The following is a 22,824-nucleotide window of genomic DNA, read 5'->3' on the forward strand; positions in this document are numbered from 1 at the left end:
GATACAAACATTGAAACAATCAACAAGATGAAACTCTTTAGACTTCAAAGTTTCAAGTAGGACATGTTCACGTGTTAGATCACACACAACTGATGAAAAAAAAAAAAACTTTAAAATAAGTCTCACTATTAAGGCCAAGTGGATACATTTGACCCACATAATTATTTATCTTATATGACTAAATATTTACATCTACAGAATTCATAATCTTTAGTATTAGTTTGAAACAATGGGCTCTTTAAATTATTTTATTGACAAAAAAAAAAACATATACATCTAAAATACATTTGATAATATATTTCAAAATACAACATTTTAAATATGCAGTGGTCTAACAGAGTATCTGAAATAAAGACAAACATAACTGCAAAAGAAATGCAATCATCGCGTGTAATACGGTAATTCTATGTTGAGTGTTTTACAGTGATTTTTCAGGATTTGGGAGGTTTGACATCATATCCTTCCGTTTGGACTTCAGCAGGTCCAATCACACTTCACAAGTCAACCTTTAAGAAGTTTACATCAATTGGACACCCATCTCAAAGATGCAACTTCGCTGACTAGGACTGTTTTTCTTGATCCAGGAGAGCTGATCTGATTCCCAGCTTCTGAAGTTCTTCTACCAGGTCGCCGCTCTGATGCATCTGAAGAAGAATATCGCAGCCGCCGACAAACTCTCCGTTGAAGAACACCTGTGGAATCGTCGGCCAGTTGGAGAACGTCTTTACTCCTTTCAGGTGGAACAAAGTCGCATGTCAGTAAACAGACATCATATTTTAGTGCTTAACTCTTGCACAGCTCTGGAAATCATTTTTCGTGACATGCATTTCCTTATTCTCTTTATAATTCCACTTAAAAAGGTGTCATGAACTGGCTTTTTTTTATACTGTTGTCTGAGGTCAACTTAGGACGTTTGCATGGTTTTTACATTCAAAAACATCATAATAAATAAGTAATAGGCTATTTTCTGCCATGGTTTTGAGGCTCACTGAAAAACGCTTGGTTTGGCCTTTGCGAGCACTGGCGTTACAAGTCCGAGTCTGATCACGAATTAACCAATAACACCTTCTCCAGCCTGTGACAGCGTGCTAAGGTATGTAATCAATGGATATCAAACGATCTGTAACAATGCAATACTAACACTTATAACAAAACATGTTTTACTCACATAAGTGTGTTGCGCCATTCCTGTCGGATCCAATATAGAAGGCACAGCATTTTGTTTTAATCTCAATATGTCTTCAAATCCAGTCTCAACATCTATCTTGTTTACAAACGATTCTGCGGTGAAATGAAGCGAAAAAAAGCGCAATGTCTTACACACGTGAGCTGTTCGGTAGCGCGATCCGTTTAGCTCCATGAGTCTGTGGGCGGGCTTGAGGCGGCGCTTCTCATCCTATTACGTCAGTGGTCAGCATATTCTGAGATCGATCGATTTCTGGGCCTGGTGTCAATAAAAGCTTTTCTTTGACTAACAAGGACGTTTTCAGCTCTGAAACTTACAGGATATTCTTATATCACGATTAACTTTTATATATCAAAGGCTCAAGGGAAAGTTGATTTCTCAGTTCATCACCCCTTTAAGCATTTCAGTCTAGGTTTTACTGCTTGGAAACGAACCTCAGTAGCCTAAGGTTAACACCCCTTTCTTCCTGCTGTGCTACACTGATAAAGGCAATCAGAGTTGACCGGACTGCTGGTGCCGTTAACCTACTTGTGCTGTATTGACCAAACTAACCACTGAAGTTCATTGTATGTACTAAAACTATGAAAGCCAGTTTCTGCCAAAGTGGAGTAAAAAAAATACAATTCACCAAAACATAATTAGAAACTTCCTCCTAATAACGACAGTTTCTCATTATTACAAGATGCCGAGTCATTATTATGAGAAGTTATCATTATAATTTATATTATAGTTTATAGTTCTCATTACAGTTTCTGATTATTATCTCATGAGAAACGTTTTCATAATAATACGTTTCTCATTATTGTGAGATGTCAAGTCATTATTACAAGGAAACACCACATACAAATTTGAAACTTTTTTTCATAATAATGACTCAATATCTCATAATAATGAGAAACTTTAATGTAGTAATGCCTTGGTTTATCATAAAATGAGAAACTCTCTCATAATTAGGGATGCACAATATATCAGCTGATATATGTTCATTTTTAATGTTATTGTTACCGGCCCAATAAGTAAATGTGGCCAATAGATTAAAGCTGATAAATAATGGATCATTTCCTTCAGCTGAGAGACTTCAGATGCGCACTGTATGCCATGATGGTTTCCAATTGCTTGAAATATGTTTGCTATCACTTAAAACAAGAAAAAGAAAAAGGAAGTGCAACATGTGCAGTGCAAGTTTGATAGGCTACATAAAATTATGGGACATGGCTTTTAATGGGAAGACTTATTTTTGTCACTAGGCTCTCAAATTACATACACATTTGGATTTAGATGTATTGGCTAATATATCAGGTATTGGTTTTCAAATATAAAGTAGTATGTCGTTATCAGCCAAAACTTTCATATCTGTGCATCCCTACACATAATACGTTAGTTTTTCATTATCGTGAGATGTCAAGTCATCATTACAAGGAAACATCACATAATAATGAGAAACTTTCTTAATACATACATATATTTTTAATAATAACGTTTCTTATTAATACCCACAATAATGGATCAACATTATAAAGAGAAACTCTCTCATAATAATGACTCAATATCTCATAATAATGAGAAACCATGTAATAATGCCTTTGTTTCTCAAAACAAATGAGAAACTTTAGTAACGATAACTCAACATCTCATAATAAGGTTTAATATTAACGTGTTAAGTATTAACGTGTTTAATAATAATAATGAGAAACTTCCATGTAGTAATACTGAGAAACTCTCATAATAACTAAGATTTTTTTTCAAACATTTTCAGTACATACTCATAATTTTTTCTCATTATTATGAGACACGAAGACATAATTATCAGAACGTCTCTTGATATTATGATTAATAATAATTGACAGTTTAAAATGGTTTTCCCTCAAGGTGTCACGACATTTTTAGTCTCTCACACGTTTAAGAAGAACCAAACATCATATAAAACCGTCGTCCAAGCCAATATCAAATTGAATTAGGGTTTTAAACTCCAAAAAAAAAAACTTCAAACAACAATGACCAGCCACTGACCTTGTCTAATATCCTGATCATCCAACACGTTATAAGCAGCGTAGCTGTCGACCCCGTGCATTCTGAGGATCTGAACGACGGCGTTGCTGAAGCCGCACATGGGCTGAGCGGGGGTGCCTTTCATGAAGACCACCACTTTGTCCTTCTTCACAATCTCCTCCAGGTTCTTCTGGCCCGCGGAGGAGCACATGAGGCGGGCCCAACCAGACATCAGCTCTCCATTATTCTGCGCTGTTCTGTAATGCCACGCGCCGGAGCGAAGACACCGGGCTGTCGATCTAAGAATGTTGTTCATTACACAAGTCTGGAGGGTTTGGTGAAGATTTAAAGAGGTTTATGCACGTTTGTCACGTCCTTTAACTGACGCCACAGAACCGCGCCGAAGTAACTTACTAAAGGTGAGCTCCGCCTCTTTGTGTATAAACACTCAATGGATAAAAACTATTGGGTCTCGTCTTTTTCTTATCCTCTGTGATTGGTTGAATCCTACGTCAGTCATGACGGTTACACAAGTTGCTTTTTATCTCTTGACTAGTTTCTATTTTGCTTAGTAAAATATTTTAAAAACTCTATGTAGCATTACACCTACCGTCACTGAGTAATTTAAAAACGCATATTTCTTCTATTTTTGTTGTTGTAAGAAGCTAGGGGAGGCGTTTACATCCGGTAAGAATAACGCTGACATTTTTTTCTTCCGGTACATGTTCGGAATAATTTCTGCGAATCGGTTCTTTCAAACTGTTTAAAAGATCCATTTAAACGATTCAGTGATTCCTCTATATTGCTGTAATTTCAGTTTATTTGCAGTGATTCCACTCATAAAACATACAGGCATTTAAAAACACTATAATTTAGTTATAACTTGATTTTGTCAATTTTATAATGAGTAAAACGGGGATCACTCTACATTGCTCGAACGGATTAAAGAATCGTTTGTTTGGTTGTATTTTTTAAATGATTCAACCGATTAAGTGCAAAGATACGAGTGATTCACTCACGAAGCTGTATTTTATTGCTAGCTGTAGTAAGTTCGTTGCTCTGTTTGGTGAAATCTGCTGCGTCGTTGTATACCGCGAGGATTTTCTTAGAGTTTTGTAAGTAAGAGTCAAGATTCTTTTGAACACGTCAAGTAGTGCAGTCTCGCGACCCTGTCTCTTGTGTCTGCAGTGGCTGGAGACTCAACGCGGCTGCATAGATCAAACGAAAGGAGAAAAGGCGTGACTTCTCCAGACTTTGAAGTTATACGTGCGATATTCTTTCAACAAATCCTGTTTCCACGGCGGTAGTGGTTTGTTTTGTACCGTTACCAATCCAAAAACAGGCAGAGTAAATCAGTGGCAATTGGATATTGTCTGTCAGGAGGAGCGCGCCTTTCAGACACATTGAACTGCCACAATTAAACGTTATGTTGTGAATGGAGGAAAAGCAAAAATCTTGACTAATTCAGACTGTTTTCTAAATCTGTAGGTTCGTCCGGATTCTACCACTGCTCATCATAATCTCCGTAATGTGTAAATTTTTGTTTTATAAACGCCATATTGTGTTTATCCCAATTTTGTTCAATAAAATGTGTATTGAGGCAAACACAAATCACATATTTTTGTATTTCTTTTATTTTATATACCATAAATAAAGTATTTCTGAGGTATCTAAATTCAGCCATTTAGCAAAATATGTAGCTTTTGGTGAACCTGGAAAATTATAATTTCAATTCATGCATGAGAAGTAGTTAATTAGTTTATATCTTTATGCGCACATCGATATTTAATATTTTAGTTTTAAGGGTAGGGGTAGGTTTGGATATTAATAAAGCCTCAAATCACATGAATATGATGCTGGTAGCACAATCTGATAGGTAGCATTTTTTGCTGTCGAATTGTGTTACCTACTGTTTTAATGGGAGGTAGCTAAATCTGACAAGGTAATGACAAATCGACAGAACACCGGCTTCATTGGGTTATAAAATGAGCCACTACAACAAGCTCAGCCAGGCTGTAGGAGTGATTTAGAACCAACTACATTTTGATTAACTATTTTACAGTGAACCAACTGTTCTCAGGGTGACATTTTACGTTATGTTTACACGACAGCGATGTAATAAAAACAGACAGCAACATTGTGAAAATGATTCCCATTTACACGGATCTGCGCAAGTTACTAAAAAGGTGGTTACGAATGTCAGGCCAATAGTTGGCTATGTCACAGAAACGCTCTGTGAACATGTAAAACACATGCTCTAACATGTAATGTGCATGACGTCACCGTTTCACAAATTTATGTTTTTGTTGTTTACATGGAGATGATAAAGGAATCGTTTTTAAAACCTTGCACTTTGTAACCCGTTTTCAAAATCTTGTGTTTTCATGCCCCCAAAACGCTGTTGTCAACGGCCTAATGAAGCGCCCAGAATGCATAAAAAGTTTTCAGTTGAAAACCGTGTCATGTAAACCAGGGCCGTAACCACCACAGACATTGAGTGGGACAAGTCCCCCCGAATAATAAGAAATGGCCAAATTGTCGCCACCAATATTTAACATTCTTGATGCTGCTCTGCTGTACTCCATTACACACCGCTCTGTTTTTTTGCTACAACGACAAAAGTAAATTGTTAAATATTTAGGTTGGTCTGCCTCAGCGGTCTAACAGCGCTCGTCAGAATGAGTGAGATGGCCAATCAAATCAAAGAAGGCGGGGCTTACTGTTAGTGCGAATTCCAACGCGACACTAGTTATAGCAATGAAAGAGTGCATCATAAGATGTAAGTAGCTAAACATTTAATATTTGACAACTGTTTTATGATAAAAAAGTTCAGCGACCAACAGTTATATCAAGTATGAAACTGAATTTGACGTGACATGAAACAATTAGCATTTTTACATATTAGGCAGACGAAAATAAGAGTGAATGTGTGCATATTTAAAAATATATATTATTTGCAAATAGTTCACTTCATAACTACAATAGAACTGGAACTTTTAAAATTCTTATTTATTTTTCTTTATTTCCTTAAATCCATTTTAAGCCTTTAATAATTTCATTCCTTTAAATAAACCAATAAGACCAATACAACCCCCCCCCCCCCCACTCACACACACACACACACACTTCCCCATGCCAAAAAATATATATATATATATCAGGGATGTGATTTTTCCGGATTAATCCGGAATTCCGGATTTTCCGACCTGAAAATGTGACCTACGTGAATCATGCAGATCTGTAAAAAAAAAGGGGGGGGGGGGGGGGGGGTGAGGGGGTTGGCCGTCATCTCACAGCCGTCACCATGTAACCCGGGACGGAACCACAATCGCGGGATGCGCAACAAGGACTGTATCGTGACAAGAACATCGCCGGATCGGATGATCTGGGTATGTATTATTGCTTGTGTCTATATATAACCTATAAGTTACTAATTTTACTTTGTTGTCGATTGATTAGATGATCGATTTTGATTGATTTTCCACTATGGCAGGATGTTTAAGCTGCATTTAACATTAACTTAGCAGCTAACGTTACTTGTATTTGCTAGCACTAGCTATAGCAAACAGCGCGCTTTTCGGCGCCCCCCGCTTTTTCACGTCAGTTTGGGTGACAAAGTCATCTGAAGCCATTCCATAGCTTAACCCTTAAATGCATGTTTCGCCAAATATTCTTACATATTGGGGTCGTTAGCGACCCGGATCTAAATTTAACATGGAGAGACCTCTACCTGTCGCGACTCGCGATAATATATAAAACTCCTGATGTTAGAGTAACAGCTACAGGAGAATAAAATAAAACGTATTTCGTTACCTTTTGGAGCTTGGAAGGGTTCAGTTTGAGCAGATGTTTAATACCATCATCATATCAGTACATTCAGCATCTGCCTCATATTCGCGATTTCACGCTTATTCTCCAACTCGTTTTCAACGTCTTCAAAATCAATATTTTGCTCACTGACAGCTTCTTGACCACATCCATCATCAGAGACAGCGATACTAATATTTGATTGTGTTCAGCACTTGCTCTCTGCAGTAAATCACTAAGCCATTTCAAGTTTTGCAGATTATAATTGTTTCGTTTTCTGTCAGAGGTAACTATGAGTGAAACGTCACTTCATCATTGTGTATCAGACATCGCCACCCTGTGGAATAAAGGTGAATTACACCTATTTCATCATTATAGATTCATTTATCATTGTGCAAAAAAAATATATGTACAATCCTACACACCTCGGATCGTTAGCGATCCTATACATTTTGACAAAAAACTAGTGAAAAAAACAGGCATTCAATTATAATTCTATTATTTTTTTCTTGTTATATTGTTTAAAATGGATTGATTGAGGAATACTAAGAAGGTGGATGTCTAACTTTAAAAAATACTAACGACCCGAGGTATGCATTTAAGGGTTAATGTGAGGGACATAAGTCTATTTGGTGTTTTAGTTTAATCGCGCAGCACTTCTGTGCCTGTCTGTTCACATGAGGAGCGCAGTGACCCTGTGGATCCAATATGTTTAATGGCAGAGCAGACATGGAAAGTATTAACTTTCTAAGCTATAGCAAGTGTTATTCCATTCTGCGCTCGCGCACCTCTGCTCTAGTTTTCAACCTTTCTGAAGAGCGGATAGACATACAGTACATAGTCAAACATGTAAAAAATTATATATTTTCTGATAGGGATTCTTACATTCTAATGAAAATTTTCCATTATTTTTGATTTCCAGCATACACAGACTCATGGCCAAGCTAGCACTGAACAGCCCTGAATTAAAGTCTATCGAACAGGGGGTCAAGAATCGGTTCAAATGGAGCTGGTTGCTGGAGACTCTCCAAGTTGAGGGAAACACTTTCTCACTCAATTGCTTTAGCAAAATTAGAGAACCAGTGTGCTAACTGCACATTTAGCTGTTAAAGTTGGGTAAAAATGCATCCACCAAATAATTTGTTATTTTTCATACTGTACAAAAAAAGTTGCACATTGCACATCTTGCAATAAAATAAAATGTATTTTTTTGTTCAAATAAGTTGTTATGGGTCCTGCTTTACTGTCCATATTGATCCGCCACCATTTTGATCGGCGGGGGGGGGGGCTCTCAGTATATTTTCCTGCTTTTTTGTCCTTGGCCAATCACATGCCTGATATATATATATATATATATATATATATATATATATATATATATATATATATATATATATATATATATATATATATATATATATATATATTTATTTATTTTTTTATTTATTTTTTTTATTTATTTTTTTTTTGTGAGCGTGATCAAAGTTTCTCAGGAGAATGCAAAACATTTGCGTGAGAACCATAGACTGTAAAAAAATATGGACGTAGTGTCCGTGACGTCACCCGTAGATTTCCAAAGAGCATTTTTGAAGCCTAAAAGCTGGCCGTTGCCATCTTGGCAGCGCGTCACTCCCGGATAACTGAAAATGGGCAAAGAGGCAGGACGTGGGTGGAGCTGAGGTGCCTGGTTGCTGAAACCACGCCCACCTAGCTCAACCATAGTGGCAATCCCCCTGTCACTCAAGCAGCCACGCCCTTAACTATGCAGAAATTTAAGGCTTACTATAATTTAAATGGATGATTTATACAAAAATTCACCCCCCTCACAGTTGTCATGAAGGGCAAAATTTGCTATATAGACCAAAACCATGTTTTGTACCAGGCTGTAAACATATCTTTTTCTGCTGTAAAGTTGGGCATTTTAACATGGGGGAGATACAGATTTGACTCTCTTTTGGAGCCTGTCTCTAGCGGCCAGTCGGTGAATTGCAGTTTAAGCTGCTTCTGTGTTGGTTTCAAGAGACCACGGGAGGTTGCCGCTTGGTGAGAACACAAAAGCATTGACAATTTTTCCTCCACATCAAATTATTTCCCCTTTCACCATATCCCTTGATAGCCTCCGTAGTTTCACTGACCATCAGAAAGGCTACATTTAGCACTTTTAGACATACATTTGAAAACTTTCCTAAGCACTTCCCCTTGGGAGAATCCATGCTGCCATTTTGAAGGGTGTTCAATGTCGTCAAGTGGACAAGGTACGTTTATTTGGACAGACCCTCGATTTAGACAGAGGGAGTGAGTCTACTCATATGACCACAATGCAACAACATAGGGCATTCTATTTCAACCCATTGCACCAATAGTGGGCACTCATGCAATGTAAGCAATGACGTACATTCGAGTGAACAAGATGGAAGGAAGTTAGCGAAGAAAGGGAATAAAAAAGTGGACAGTCTGGGTTTACTCATGTGCACTTTAGGCAGTTCCATATGCAACACAATTTTGACGTCACAACAGCAAGTTGCACACATTACACAGTTCAAATGATGGAGGGAATAGTATTTTACAACTGTAAGTTAAGTTTGATCACTAAGCAGTTTAGAAGAGTCATACTGAGATAATTAGGCATGTCTCCATAGCAGATTCCAAGTGATCAAGGGCTTAGGGCATTCCATTCAAACATATTGCAAGGGCTCCGCCTGGGCACTCATGCGACGTAAGCAATGACGTACATCTGAGTGAACAAGACAGAGGGAAGGGCATAAAAAGAGGACTTAAATGTAGTCAAAGTGTCCAAATCCTTATTGTCTTAAAGTTGGCATGGATTGGAAGTTGTTATAGTCTTTTCTATTGTGACGTCATCCGAGTTAAATTGTCAATTTTAAGAATTGTCAATTTTGATTTCATGGTGACAATACATTTATATTTAAACTATTTTAATGGTGTTAATGTTTATAATGTAAAACATAACAAATGTATTTCTGTGAAGTGTATCATAGTGTTATATTTCTCTAAAATAAATGCCACTAGTAATGTTTTGGTATTCATGCAATGATATTTAGCCACTAATGGCAACAAAAACACACTGTCATTGGTTAGCACAACTAAAATCATAAAAAAACAACTAAAAATGCTGTATTATTCTGCCAGGCCAGTAGTTTGCGGTCACTTTGTAAAGACACACTACGCCCCTATAGACTGAACACGCAATATGAATGAGCATGACGTCACCGTTTTCACAAATGCGCATTTTTGTTCTGTAGATGGAGACTATAATGTTATCGTTTTCAAAAACTTGTACTTTGAAACCTATTTTCAAAAGTTTGTGTTTCCAGGCCCCTAAAACGCTGTTGTCATGCAAATGAACGGCAAAAAAGTATAAAAGTTTTCAGTTTTTAGTTGATAAAGTGTTGTGCATAATGTCCTTTGATGATGAGATTAAGATTTCCCTTTGCAAAAAAGTACAAAGACGTAACCCCCCAAATCATAGTTGAATCATACTATGAACAAATCATCCATTCAAGTATTTACAAGTTTTATTTGTTAAAAGTGAATAGGTGAAATGCCAACACATAAAAGCTGAACTATGACTATGAATGAGTATTAATTACTGGCTTGAGGCAATAAAGGGTTTGCAGGAGCTGTCACAGGTGTATGGAGGAGACGGGCGTGTACTGGCAAGATTTCACACTCAAAAACACTCTACTAAAACGCAATGACTTGACTTCTCCAAATGTTCCTTTGTAGCGTCACTGCAGCTATGCGTAGAGTTAGTGACTTTTAAACATCTTCTTGGTCCTGTTCAGGATGTCCTCAACATTGAGTAAGAGAGATGGACGTGTCGGTAAAGACAAGAAGTGCGCGCGAAGAGCCCAAGGTAGGATAATCCATAATGGTGTACATATATAATTCACAGATACAGTTCTTATAATGCATCTTTTGGGTGGCTATTTTTTATGATAATCACTATATTCAGCATGTTTTAAACAGCAAGTTTGCTCCATTACATCATGATCCAGTTCTGGCACAGTTTAAAATATTTTGTATTGTTATTATTTTATATATTAAACACACAAAAATGGAATGTGGAACTTTTTTTAGACAAACTTCCTCATTGATTTCGCTTAGTGCATGTCTCTTAAATGAAAGTGAACTTGCTTATACCTGTTGTCGCCTGCTCTAAACCAGTTACAATGTCCTGAAATGGCAGCATGTCAGTTACAGCACTTTAAAAGTTGACTCCAAAACCCTTGTTGTTGTTTACCCATGCTCTTAGACACATGTGAAAAACTTTTGATTTCTATGTTTACAGATGAGAAGCAGGCAGTCCGAGAGAGAACTTTTACCAAGTGGATAAATATGCATTTGAAGAGAGTGAGAATTGTCTTATTTCTACTGCAAGGCCAATCAACACATTCAGCTTTTGACATGCAACACAAGGCCAATCCCATATGGTTTTCAAAATTATACCTTTGTGTACATATTTTCCATGAGTAGACCTATTACTGCAATAGAAGTATTGAATACGTCTTAAAGGTAGGGTAGGCAATTTCGAAGCAGCTAGCAATAGCAGATCCCACCCTCCTCCAAAACACATGAATGCACATAGAAGAGTTTGCTAAGCGACACGTCTGACAGCGTTAACCCTTTCACACGTACGTTTAAAATATTCTGGCTGACCCTCCAATGTGAGTTTTTCAAGGGGACCGTTATTTAGAACGTATCACTTTATTGTTTCTATGGTGACACGTCACAGCAGTCACAATAGTGCTCTATGACTGATGATCAGCATTTATTTTAATTTGTTAACTATAGCATGAAATATCTGATATTCCACAAGTGGATGTGTTTTGTTTATAACGATCGCGTTAGTTGAGCTATATGCGCAAAGGGCGCCACTATTTTAGTTTGTGCCGCAGTTCTGAGAATCGGATCTATTGGATTTACCGCACGTGAATTAATCCACTAGAAATACATGAAAGTAAGTGGCCGGTGAACTGGGAGAAGAATAGAGTAAACTTTAAAGTTACTTACACAATGTTTATCTGATATGAATAAAACTTGTTGTCTAATGATAATTGAAAGGATTATTATTTCTGCTTCCATAGACATCAGCATGTATTTTACAAACTTTGAATGTATTATTTTGCTGGTACTTATGTGTATTTAAATCAGAGCCGGCCCAAGGCATAAGCGAACTAAGCGGCTGCTTAGGGCCCCCTTGGCCACCAGGGGGCCCCCGAGAGCACATGAAATGACTTATTGCTGTAGCCTATATCTTATTTTATGATGATTGAAATCGGGAAATGGCCTTAAACAATTACTAAATAAACTAAAAAAAGTTACGTTTCCTAATATATGCACGGATTGATTCTGACAGCACTGCAAGCTCGCGGCGCCATTGGCCGGACACTATTCGCTTGCTAGCCAGGGTTAAAAGTCCAAAGTGCGAGAAAACCAGCGCTAAAACGTACTCGGCAGTTGCCCGGTAACCTTTTTATGAATGGATGGATTTGAGAATGCGCTGGTTTAGTGTGAATATCTTGTCTGACGTGCTGCATGTTTTGGACGGAGTATAGCATAGCTTCCAGTTTCTCAGTAAATGTTTTTTCTGTGTGCTATATCGTCCCCTTGGAATTATAAGTTGTGTAGCCTACATTTTGGAAGTTTTATTTAGACAATTAAAAGGTTCTTTCTACACAGTCGAATGGAATGCAAAAAAATTTATTTTATCTTCGCCAAAATAAAAGCTCTGTTTAATGTTTGAAATAAATCAACATTTCTTGTTTTTATTAGAACTCTCTTCTGCTCAGCAAGGCTGTATTTATTTGATTAAAAGTACAGTAAAAACAGACATATTGTGAAATAATATTATAATGTAAAACAGCTGTTTTCTATGTGAATATACAGTATAGTAAAGTGTAATTTATTCCTGTGATCAAAGCTGAATTTATCATCATTACTCCAGTCTTCAGTATCACATGATCCTTCACTAATCATTCTCATATGATGATTTGATGCTAAACAAACATTTATGATTATCAGTGTTAAAAACAGTTGTGTACAATATTTTTAGGATTTCTTGAAAGCTTTCTATTTCAGAGAAATGCTGTTCTTTTGAACCTTCTATTCATCAAAGAATCCTGAGGAAAAGTGAGCATATTTAGCATAAGAGACTAGGCTACTTAAAAGAATAAAAAAATAAATAAAATAAAAACATTCATATCCCAGTCTGAACTGTAGTACTATAAAGCTTTGAATATTAACACCTAACCACTCTTGTGGGTTTGCTACTGTCACAATTAAAAAACGCATAAGGGTAAAAACATGACAGCCAGACATGGTGAGCGAGTCTGTCTCTGGCACAGCGCCAGCCAACGCGTGAAACCATTTGAATTTAGCAGTTGATCACGTGATGCACTGACCGTTGTTATCACACCGTTGTGATCATACACTCCAGGGACCAGCCAAGACTGATCAAGACTGACCGATGTGATTGTATATGCGAAAGGTTTAAATTACCTCAATCCAGTAAATTAACATACGGTGCATTTAAAAGTAGTCATCAGTTGTCATCTACAAAGTGCTATATTTCATTTGTGTCTCCCTGTGTTGTAGTGTGACCCACCTTTACAGGTGGATAAATTATTCACTGATATTCAAGATGGAAAGGTTCTCATGGCTCTTGTAGAGGAACTGTCAGGCTGTAATATGGTTTGTCATTGCATATTTTACTCACTATATCACTATAAATCTGTCATACATAAATGTGGCTTTCCTAAACGCATAAGAAGCATTTTTCTTCTTTAGCTTGATAGATTCAGGCCATTTCAGCATCACATCTTCAGACTAAACAATATTTCGAAGGTCTTGAATTTCCTTGAGGACAGAAATGTAAGTCTTGATTAAATGTGTTGTCCATTTCTTAGTGTGAAGCACTGTACATCACATACATGGTGGGAGGAAAAGATATCATGGCCACAAATTAAGAATTTGTTCCTACGATTTAATAATTAGGTCCCTCGTTTTAGTTAACCCTCATCCCTCCCCAAAAATGAGTGTTCATCGGAGTGGTCCAAGACCCTATGACTTTTGTCGCACTGGATTTACTGGATTCGAGGAGTTTTAAAAAGTAACAAATCCTTCCCTAGTTGGTCAATTTGACCCCCATATGAATGCATGGAACGCAAGGAATGATTTAGTACACCTAAAAATTCTCAAAATTCAAACTAAAATTGCTAAAACTTTACCAAAAATTATTGTATAATGACTACATGTATCTGAATGCATTCTGAAGAAAAACTGACTTTAGGACCCAGCGGAACAGCTCATACTCTATATAGAGCTATAAGGCCATCTAGTGGCAAGAGACATGAAATATCATGTTGTATTATTATTTTTCCACAAGAGTTCAGCAAAAACACCCAATGTAAGATATTTTAAGCTGAATAAAAATGGTTATGCATGAAAGTGAGTTATTTTGAAAGAGTTATTTTGAATTTAAGTTGAAAGAATGTGAAGAGTGTGCTTAAATTACTATTTATTTATTTATTATTGATTAAATCTAGTAATTTAAAGTTAAATAAAATAAAACGTAACACAAAATCTCCCAAAAAATTGCATTAAAAAAATTGATTTTTTTTTATTTTTTTTATCAAAATTAAATAAAATAAGCTTGCTGGACCCCCCAGAAAGAGAAAAAAAAAAGTATAATTTTAGGGCTTCGGGTCATTTTGACCCACGTGGGAAGGATTATTTGTTACAAAGTGCGAGGGCAGATGAGGTTTAAGGGATAGTTCACCCAAAAATTTTACTTACCATCTAGTTGTTTCGAGCCTGTATAAGTTTCTTTCTTCTGTTGAACACAAAAGACATTTTGAAGAATGTTGGTAATCAAACAGTTCATGGTAGCCATTGACTTCCATAGTAGGAAACAAATTCTATGGAAGTCAATCTGAAAACTGTAAACTGTCAGGTCCTCAAAATATCATCTTTTGTGTTCAACAGAAGAAAGAAACTCATACAGGTTTGGGACAACTTGAGGGTGAGTAAATTATGACAACATTTTAATTTTTGGGTGAACTATCCATTGTGGCCACATTGTATAAAATAAAACAAGGGAAATAATTAGTACACTGTGACAACAATTTAACTAGAATGAGGGAACTAATTAATAAAACACAGCCATCAATATCTATTTTTCCTTCCACATGTCATGTGCATATTTACATTCAAATGTAATAATTTATATAATTTCCATACAGGTGAGTCTTATGAATATTGACGCTAATGATATTGCTGATGGCAATCCTTCAGTTGTTCTCAGGCTAATCTGGAACATCATTGTATACTATCAGGTAAAGCACACTAACATTGTGTAATGGTAATGAAAGAGTTCAGTTGTTCTTGTGAGTGAGTGTTTGATCTACTGAGCAATTGTGGGCTAAATTATTTTACCATTCTAAGATTAAACAGGTCACAAGACACCTAGAGAAATTCCCTTCCACCTTCAGTCTGCTGTCATTACCTTGTGGCAGTGATTCTTCAGGTCGTAGTTCTCCAGTATCACCTGGAGATGACATTTTCGGCACTCCATCCTCAAAAGGCAAAAGGTCATCTCAGAATCTCAAGTACCGTGGTACAGCTATAAAGACTCTGCTTAGCTGGGTGCAAAACTGCACAGCAAAGTAAGTTAATTAATTACCACAATAAAGACAAATGTGTGTTTCTCATTTGAAAATATGAAGGTATATCTCCCCCAAAATGTATATTTGTCATAATTTACTCACCCTCATGTAGTTTCAAACCTTCTTTCTTCTGTGGAAACAAAAAAAGACAGTTTGAAGAATGTAGTGATTGCTCTTTTCCATGAAATCAACGCTTTCAAACTTTTAAAAAATGCACTGCTAAAGCATCATAAAAGTGGTCGATATGACATATGTTCGCTATATTCCCTTTAAAGCCATGCAGTGGCTTTCTGTTTTCACTTATAATCTCCTTCTCTAGTGAACTGTAATTTTAGGATTATCAGTGATTGTGTTGAATTTAAGAATCAGATCAGTTGGATTCCTAAATAAATCATTCAAATCAAAGTGGTATTGTGAACCGGTTCAAATTATTAATTTAAAACATATATAATATAATTCAAAAGAACAATTTGTTTCCAAATGAAGTGTCGCTTCTTCTTTCATGAATTCTTATGAACACACCAAGTTGGATGTCAAGGCTGGATGTTATATTGTTCAGTAAATATAACATGAGTTTTGGTCTGTTGCTCACACAATACTACCAGAAGACTTTTTATAGAGTATTGGACCACTTTTATGGTGCTTTTGTATCCATTTTCCCACATTAAGTTTAATTGCATAGAAAAGAACATGAAATTACACAGAAGAAATAATTAAAAGAAAAAAATTGGAACAACATGCAGCTAATAAAATATTTAATCTATGCCATTGATTAATTGGATGAACTTTCCTTATTTATTCAATCTTGCTATAAAATGCCATTTCAATGTTTTCCTTCAGATATGGGGTAGAAATACACGATTTTGGTAAAAGCTGGAGGAGTGGAATGGCTTTTCTGGCTCTGGTTAAATTCTTCTGTCCTGAATTTGTGGACATGAGGAAAGCGTTGTCCTCTGAGCCCCGTCTAAATGTGGAGACTGCCTTCACAACAGCATATGAGTGGCTGGGGATTCCTCGGCTGCTGGATCCAGACGGTAACACACACACACACTTTCATGTTTTATGGGGACATTCCACAGACATAATTATTTTTATACTATACAAACTGTATATTCTATCCCCTAACCCTAAACCTACCCATCACAGAAAACTTTCTGCATTTTTACATTTTCAAAAAGCATCACTTAGTATAATTTATAAGCTTTTTTCCACATGGGGACCAAATATTTGAATATTAAGACCAATATTTAGATATTGCCATCTTTGTGGACACACACACACACACACACACACACACACACACACACACACACACACACACACACACACACACACACACACACACACACACACACACACACAAACAGTCTGTTTCCTTTTCCTTGAAGAATAGCTGTGTATTGTTTGTGCCTTCTAGTGGAACATGCTTAATTGCTGAATGACCTGCTTTCACTCTTCAGAAATGAATGTAGTAAAAACACATGAGCAAGCCCAGAATTTTACTGCACAACTATTGTCTGCAGTAAATATTGGCTGTGAATTGTATAGCAAAGTGTTATTGCTTCTTAGTTTTGTGACTGGATAGCACATTTATTTTTGAGTGGGATTCATCTTCAAAGGAAACTGGACCGCAAGCAGGTTTGTTTGGTTATTTGACCTGCCCACTACCCCCCCAATCCCCCCCGCCCCTTTTTTTTTTTGCACTAGATGTTGCAGTGCATTCGCCAGATGAGCAGTCTGTCATCACCTATGTAGCCCAGTTTCTTGAATGTTGCCCAGGCCATGGTGAGGTGAGGATGTGTGTATATATTTCATATGAATCATTGAGTAGAAAAGCAGATTAATATTTATACATAGTCGCCGGTAAAGCAAACTAAGAACGGCTTATCTATAAACGGTAAAATGATTGTGACTAGATATGTCAAGAAGACTAAACGTGTAGTCACATGTTACCAATGTGAACCCATTGCGGAATCTGTGTGGGGGAATCTCGCCCTCACGTTAAATTGTCAATCATGTGGATTCCTATTGAAATGTCTGGATTTTTTCCAAAAAAACAAGCCGAACAATGGTAAAGGTGCTCCACGAGTATTCAAACTTGAAGGTGGTAACAGGATAGTTTTACATCCACGAATGAAGCTTAAGGGGACGAGCCAGACTATTGTTTTTTTTTTTAATTCTCAATCATGTGGATTCCTATTGAAATGGCTGGATTTTGCCCTTGAAAATTTGCCAAACAATGGCAAATATGACAGCACGTGATGTATAATGAATAATATAATGTATCCATGCATAATACAACTCCAAAATGTCGGAAATCTATTAATGGATCCTACTGGCATTTCAGAGGCTAGGTAGGTTGGTTCAGACCCCTGATTTAAAGGTCCCATGGCATGAAATTTTCATTTTATGAGGTTTTTCAACATTAATATGAGTTCCCCTAGCCTGAATATTGTCCCCAAGTGGATAGAAATGTTGATCGGTGTAAAACCGAGTTGTGGCTGTCTTTCTCTGCCTTTGAGAAAATGACAGGCCAGACTAGCCAATCCTGAAGTCTCCTGGTTTGACGTCCAAGCAGGCACGGTTTCCTCCCTTTCCTCCGCCCAGAGAATCTGGCACGCCCATGCAAACGCTCGTCGAGAGATCATTGCATCATTGCTTGTGAACGAGTGAACGCTGGCAGTTTCTCAGTGTTTGGATGTACAAATGAAAACAGAAGTATTTTTTCAGTTCCTTCTGATCTGTGATCAGTGATTTCTGATGTGTAGCTAATTATTTATTATTCGTGCACACAATGCGGCTTCTCTCTCTCCAGACAGAACGGTGTTTTCGTGTTTTATATCTTGTGAGTCAGTGTTTTTGTACGTCCTCGTCGCGTCTATCGGTTCTAAAATGTGCATTCAGTCATGAGTTTCTGCTCAACATCAGCAGAGATAAACCTCACACACGCCGAAGCTCGGCCTTCAACATCCCCGACCCACAGTACTGCATCTGGCCCACAGCGGAGGCACCAAACGCGGCGTGAGATTAAGCAGAAGGGGGGTAAGCTTGAGCATATCCGGGCTAGCCAGCCTAGCCCCACAATAAACTGGATTACATCCGATTACTGCTGTTGTGTCTTTGTTTGCGCTGTGTACTCAACGCGCGTCACTGACGCTTTTATTTTATTTAAAAAATAATGCTATTATCAACACTTACTTTTAACTCGTTCATCTCGACAGCTGTAATGGTACTTTGCATGTGTTACAAAGTTGGTAGAATAATGATGAAGAGACGGACTCGGTGTGACTGTTTATTCAGAACTCTCAGATACAAACACAATAAACTCGCGCTGACTGACAGCGCTCTCATAACTCAGTAGTTACTATAAATAACTTTGTTAGCAATCGCTGAGCTCAGTCTCTGATACATTAGTGATGTCCGGTTCGCGAACGATCTTTCTTTTGAACCAGTTCTTTTTAGTGAACCGAATCAGTTCACCAAATCGGACTGAATCGTTCTAAACGGTTCGCGTCTCCAGTCAGCGCTGATCCATAATTTACTAAAGTTACTAACTTTCTGACATGAGTGACAGTCCCTCCGACTAGAAATAGACTAATAACCTAAAGTATATGCTGTAACTAAAACAGTTCAGACATGCTGAGAACTGATGTGAAGTGAACTCAGGTCCATCCGTCTCCCTGGCAGACTCGTGCCTGCTCGTGCCTCGATAAACCACGCCCCCTCCGCTCATATAAAATGCAAAGATGTCAGCCAATCACAACAGTGGGTGTTTTTACTGAAGTCTCACAGCAGACACGCCTCTTGAAGCAGGGCATTCAGCCACAGGGCAAACAGCAGTATAGAAAAAATGCCTTTTATTTCTAAATTATGACATTTTATGATGTAAAAGTCATACTAACAATATAAGTACAGCTCAGGAAACATTATAAAATAATAGAAAAATGCCATGCCATGGGACCTTTAAATTATTTGTGTTTTTTCTTAAATATATATATATATATATATATATATATATATATATATATATATATATATATATATATATATATATATATATATATATATATATATATATATATATTATAAAAGATAAGTGTCAGATAAGAATTATGGCTTAAAATTACAATTTTCTTTAGTTTTTTTGGTTGACGAACTATAGTATGGAAGCTCACCTTAGAGTAAATAATGTATACGTTTAAAAGAGATATACATATATAAAGTTGCATTTATATGTAAAAATGTCAATAAATAAAGCCATTTTTAAGAAATAAAGTTACAAATGTGAGAAATATAGTCAGAGTTATGAGAAAATTGTACTTGCAAGATATAAAGCCACAGTTGTGAGATGTTGTGATACAATGGAAATTACCTTTGTATTTACTTTTTTTACTATAAGGTGTAAAATACATTCAAAATCAACCTAATGTACCACCATGGAACACATTATTTTATATTGTGATGTTTATTCTCAAGCAAACAAAATAAACAGTTCTATCAGAGAAAGATATATTGCTAATTCCATTGCATTTACTGATTCACAGGACAGTGCATCAACTGATTCCTCTAGAGGCACACCAAACTCCACTGAAAGATGGGACAGACCTTGGATTGATTCGGTTAGCTGTGTGTTACAATCTAATGTCTCTGATGAAGCTTTGAGATGCCTTCATAACCCTTCTGAGACCTGCCAAGAAGAACAAACCTACCTTACTGGAGATCAAGAGCTCAGCTCAGAGTCACTTCCTGTCTGTTCTTCAGACAATCCTGTGGGTTTAGCTGCTATACCTCAACATTTCCAAACCATGAAGAGTTCCAGCTGGTCAAATGGACAACCCCTGTCAGACTCCACTGGGGGGCAGTGTTGGGACTCTTTAGCATGGAAAAAAGGCTTAAAGGTAAACCTGGAGGATGATGGGAACAGTTCTGAGGTTTCAAAGGAGGCCATTTATGCAATGTCAATGCTGGATTCAGACGAGGAGGACGCATACAGCTACATCTTAGAGCTGGACCACAAAGAAGCTGTAATAGAGTCAAATGTCAACTTTGAATTAAATACAGTTATGGATGTACAGGGAAACGAGTTTGATTCAAATGTTGTCAGTACCCTTGAATATCAAGCAAGTGAAAGAAACTCATTGTGTCATTTGTATGATACACAGAGTCATTTAAAACCCACGGATGTATTGATATCAGGTGACCGCAAAGGTACAGACAACAGCACACTGGGACAAGTCAAGGACATCCATGTGTCCCAAAGGGACTGTGACTCTCTGCCGATGAATCAAACTGGTATAGACAACACAGAAAAGACTGCCAGATCATCTGATGATGGATGTTTGGACTTGGACTGTTCATTCAAAATGAAGGAGAGTATTCACTCAGATGTATTTACTCAGACTCACAGTGATGGTGTTGATGATGTGCAAGAGGAAAATGGTCTTAATAATGATACAATTAGAGAGGAACTTTTTCTATGTGCAGTGAAGGAGGGTCTATCGGAAAATGACCCATATGAGCAAAACAGTCTTTTAGATCAAAGTGTTTTGGATAGAATAACCGAAGAATCTGCCGTTTCACATACACAGAGGTTAGAATTATATTACATACATTTCATTACCTGCTCATTGGAAATACATGCCTCTACCTACATTTTTGCAAAACTACACAATTCACTGAAATTAACATTAGTGGCAGTAAAATGCCAACTTTAATTTTAAGGATTAAGGAACTAAAAACACTCAAATTATGATTATGGCAGCAGATTTTTTTGCATCACATTACCAGCTCCATATGGCATTTCTTATAAGTAAACTTGCTCAGTAGCTCACCTGGTAATGCATTGCACTTAAGATTCAGAGCGCCCCATGAAACACAAATCATGATACAAAACTGAACATGTTTTAAATGGCACTCACTTGACATTTCCATTTGAAACATGCGTAACATCATTCTGCAGAAATGTTGCCGCAGGCACGTTTTTTCCAATGAGCCTGTTTGCATTGAAACTAACCAATAACCGCCTTCTTCTGTGTTCTAGGAATGGGGGTTGTGGCCGAACTAGTTATGAGGTGGAAGAGCTGCATGTGCTTCTGTTCCTCTGGATGATCGCCTACTGCTGCCTTATATATCCTCACCTGGATATCTTCAGTCTATTAAGTAAAAACTAGCAATAGAGCTATATAATTACAAGGAGAGCTGCACAAAGTACAATGACGTGACGTAAACTCAGTTTATCTCCTTCCTTCTTACTGTTAATTCAGGATCAATGCTAAAACTTGTCCTGCTAATAAAGTGGTTTAGATCACATACCGTATTTACAGTTGAAGAGTAAAGGCCCCGATACACTCACGGCAAAGTTCTTTTTCGTTCTTGGATTGGGGGTAAAACGTAGTTCAAAATACATGACCAGCGGTACACTGTTAGCGAACATCCCGAAAGTTTCCAGAAAGTTCACTTTGGCAAACTGTTTTTAACTCCCAAAATTAACTCCAAATGAACTTCAGTTTGGCCTGGTTTTGTTTTCCATGATTTTGTTTGAAGTATATCGGGGCCTTTACAGACTTCCAGTAGATAGTGTATTTTCAGTATCACATTGCGAGAGAATGTCAAAGGTCTTAAGGAGTGTTTAAACTTTGAAAAAGGTTATTTTATATGGATTTTTTTTTTTTGGTTCACTGATATTATTAAGGTTTCGTTTACCAAAAAGTCAATTTCTTTTTGCATGACTTTTAGAAATAGAATGCTTCAGGGATGACGTAATTTTGTAGGCCAGCCCAGAAGTTAGTATCACTCTGCTTCCCTTAACTAAAAGTCAATAGGTTTTTTTACCATTGTTGGTAAAAAAATTTACCAAATCAAATGTTGTATTTGTTAAAGGCTCCCTGTGATGAAAATCAAGTTTTTAATGTTGTTTATATGTCGATGTTGTGTTTTTAATATGTTTTAAGACAAACCATGTGCAAATTCATAAGTCAACACCATTTCTGAGTATTTTCTCCTTAAAACTCCAGTTCTATGATATTCAAAGCGTTTGTAAGGATGCTGATTTTTAGAAGGCAGTCTGAGATGGCGAATGGGAATTTGGTTTGTGTAACATTAGCAACACATTATTAGCTGTTTGATAACATAGTCAAGCAAATGGTTAATCATATT

General features: G+C 37.0%; 2 protein-coding genes across 2 annotated transcripts; one reads left to right on the plus strand and one right to left on the minus strand.

Annotated features, from left to right (window-relative positions):
* Positions 1–232: 232 nt before the first annotated feature.
* On the minus strand, positions 233–4,376 carry glrx5 (glutaredoxin 5 homolog). The gene is made up of 2 exons (XM_079832140.1): positions 3,197–4,376; positions 233–730 (listed from the first exon to the last, which is right to left on the minus strand). The coding sequence occupies exons 1-2, from the start codon at positions 3,489–3,491 to the stop codon at positions 561–563; spliced, it is 465 nt and encodes a 154-aa protein (XP_079688266.1). The 5' UTR covers positions 3,492–4,376; the 3' UTR covers positions 233–560.
* Positions 4,377–10,789: 6,413 nt separating this feature from the next.
* Positions 10,790–21,839, plus strand: clmnb (calmin b; the record flags this gene model as incomplete). The annotated part of the gene is made up of 10 exons (XM_079832188.1): positions 10,790–10,859; positions 11,295–11,356; positions 13,601–13,696; positions 13,793–13,876; positions 15,247–15,339; positions 15,449–15,669; positions 16,510–16,703; positions 17,377–17,459; positions 20,214–21,259; positions 21,710–21,839. The coding sequence occupies 10 exons, from the start codon at positions 10,790–10,792 to the stop codon at positions 21,837–21,839; spliced, it is 2,079 nt and encodes a 692-aa protein (XP_079688314.1).
* Positions 21,840–22,824: the final 985 nt, after the last annotated feature.

Source organism: Gobio gobio (assembly GCF_949357685.1).
Source record: "Gobio gobio genome assembly, chromosome: 12".
Lineage (NCBI taxonomy): Eukaryota > Metazoa > Chordata > Actinopteri > Cypriniformes > Gobionidae > Gobio > Gobio gobio.

What these genes read in the sequence shown, in the direction of transcription:
- glrx5 (XM_079832140.1), bottom strand. Translation starts at nt 3,491, where the DNA reads ATGAACAACATTCTTAGATCGACAGCCCGGTGTCTTCGCTCCGGCGCG. An exon ending in TGATCAGGATATTAGACAAG is followed by an intron (nt 731 to 3,196) that starts GTCAGTGGCTGG and finishes TCCACCTGAAAG; the next exon opens with GAGTAAAGACGTTCTCCAAC.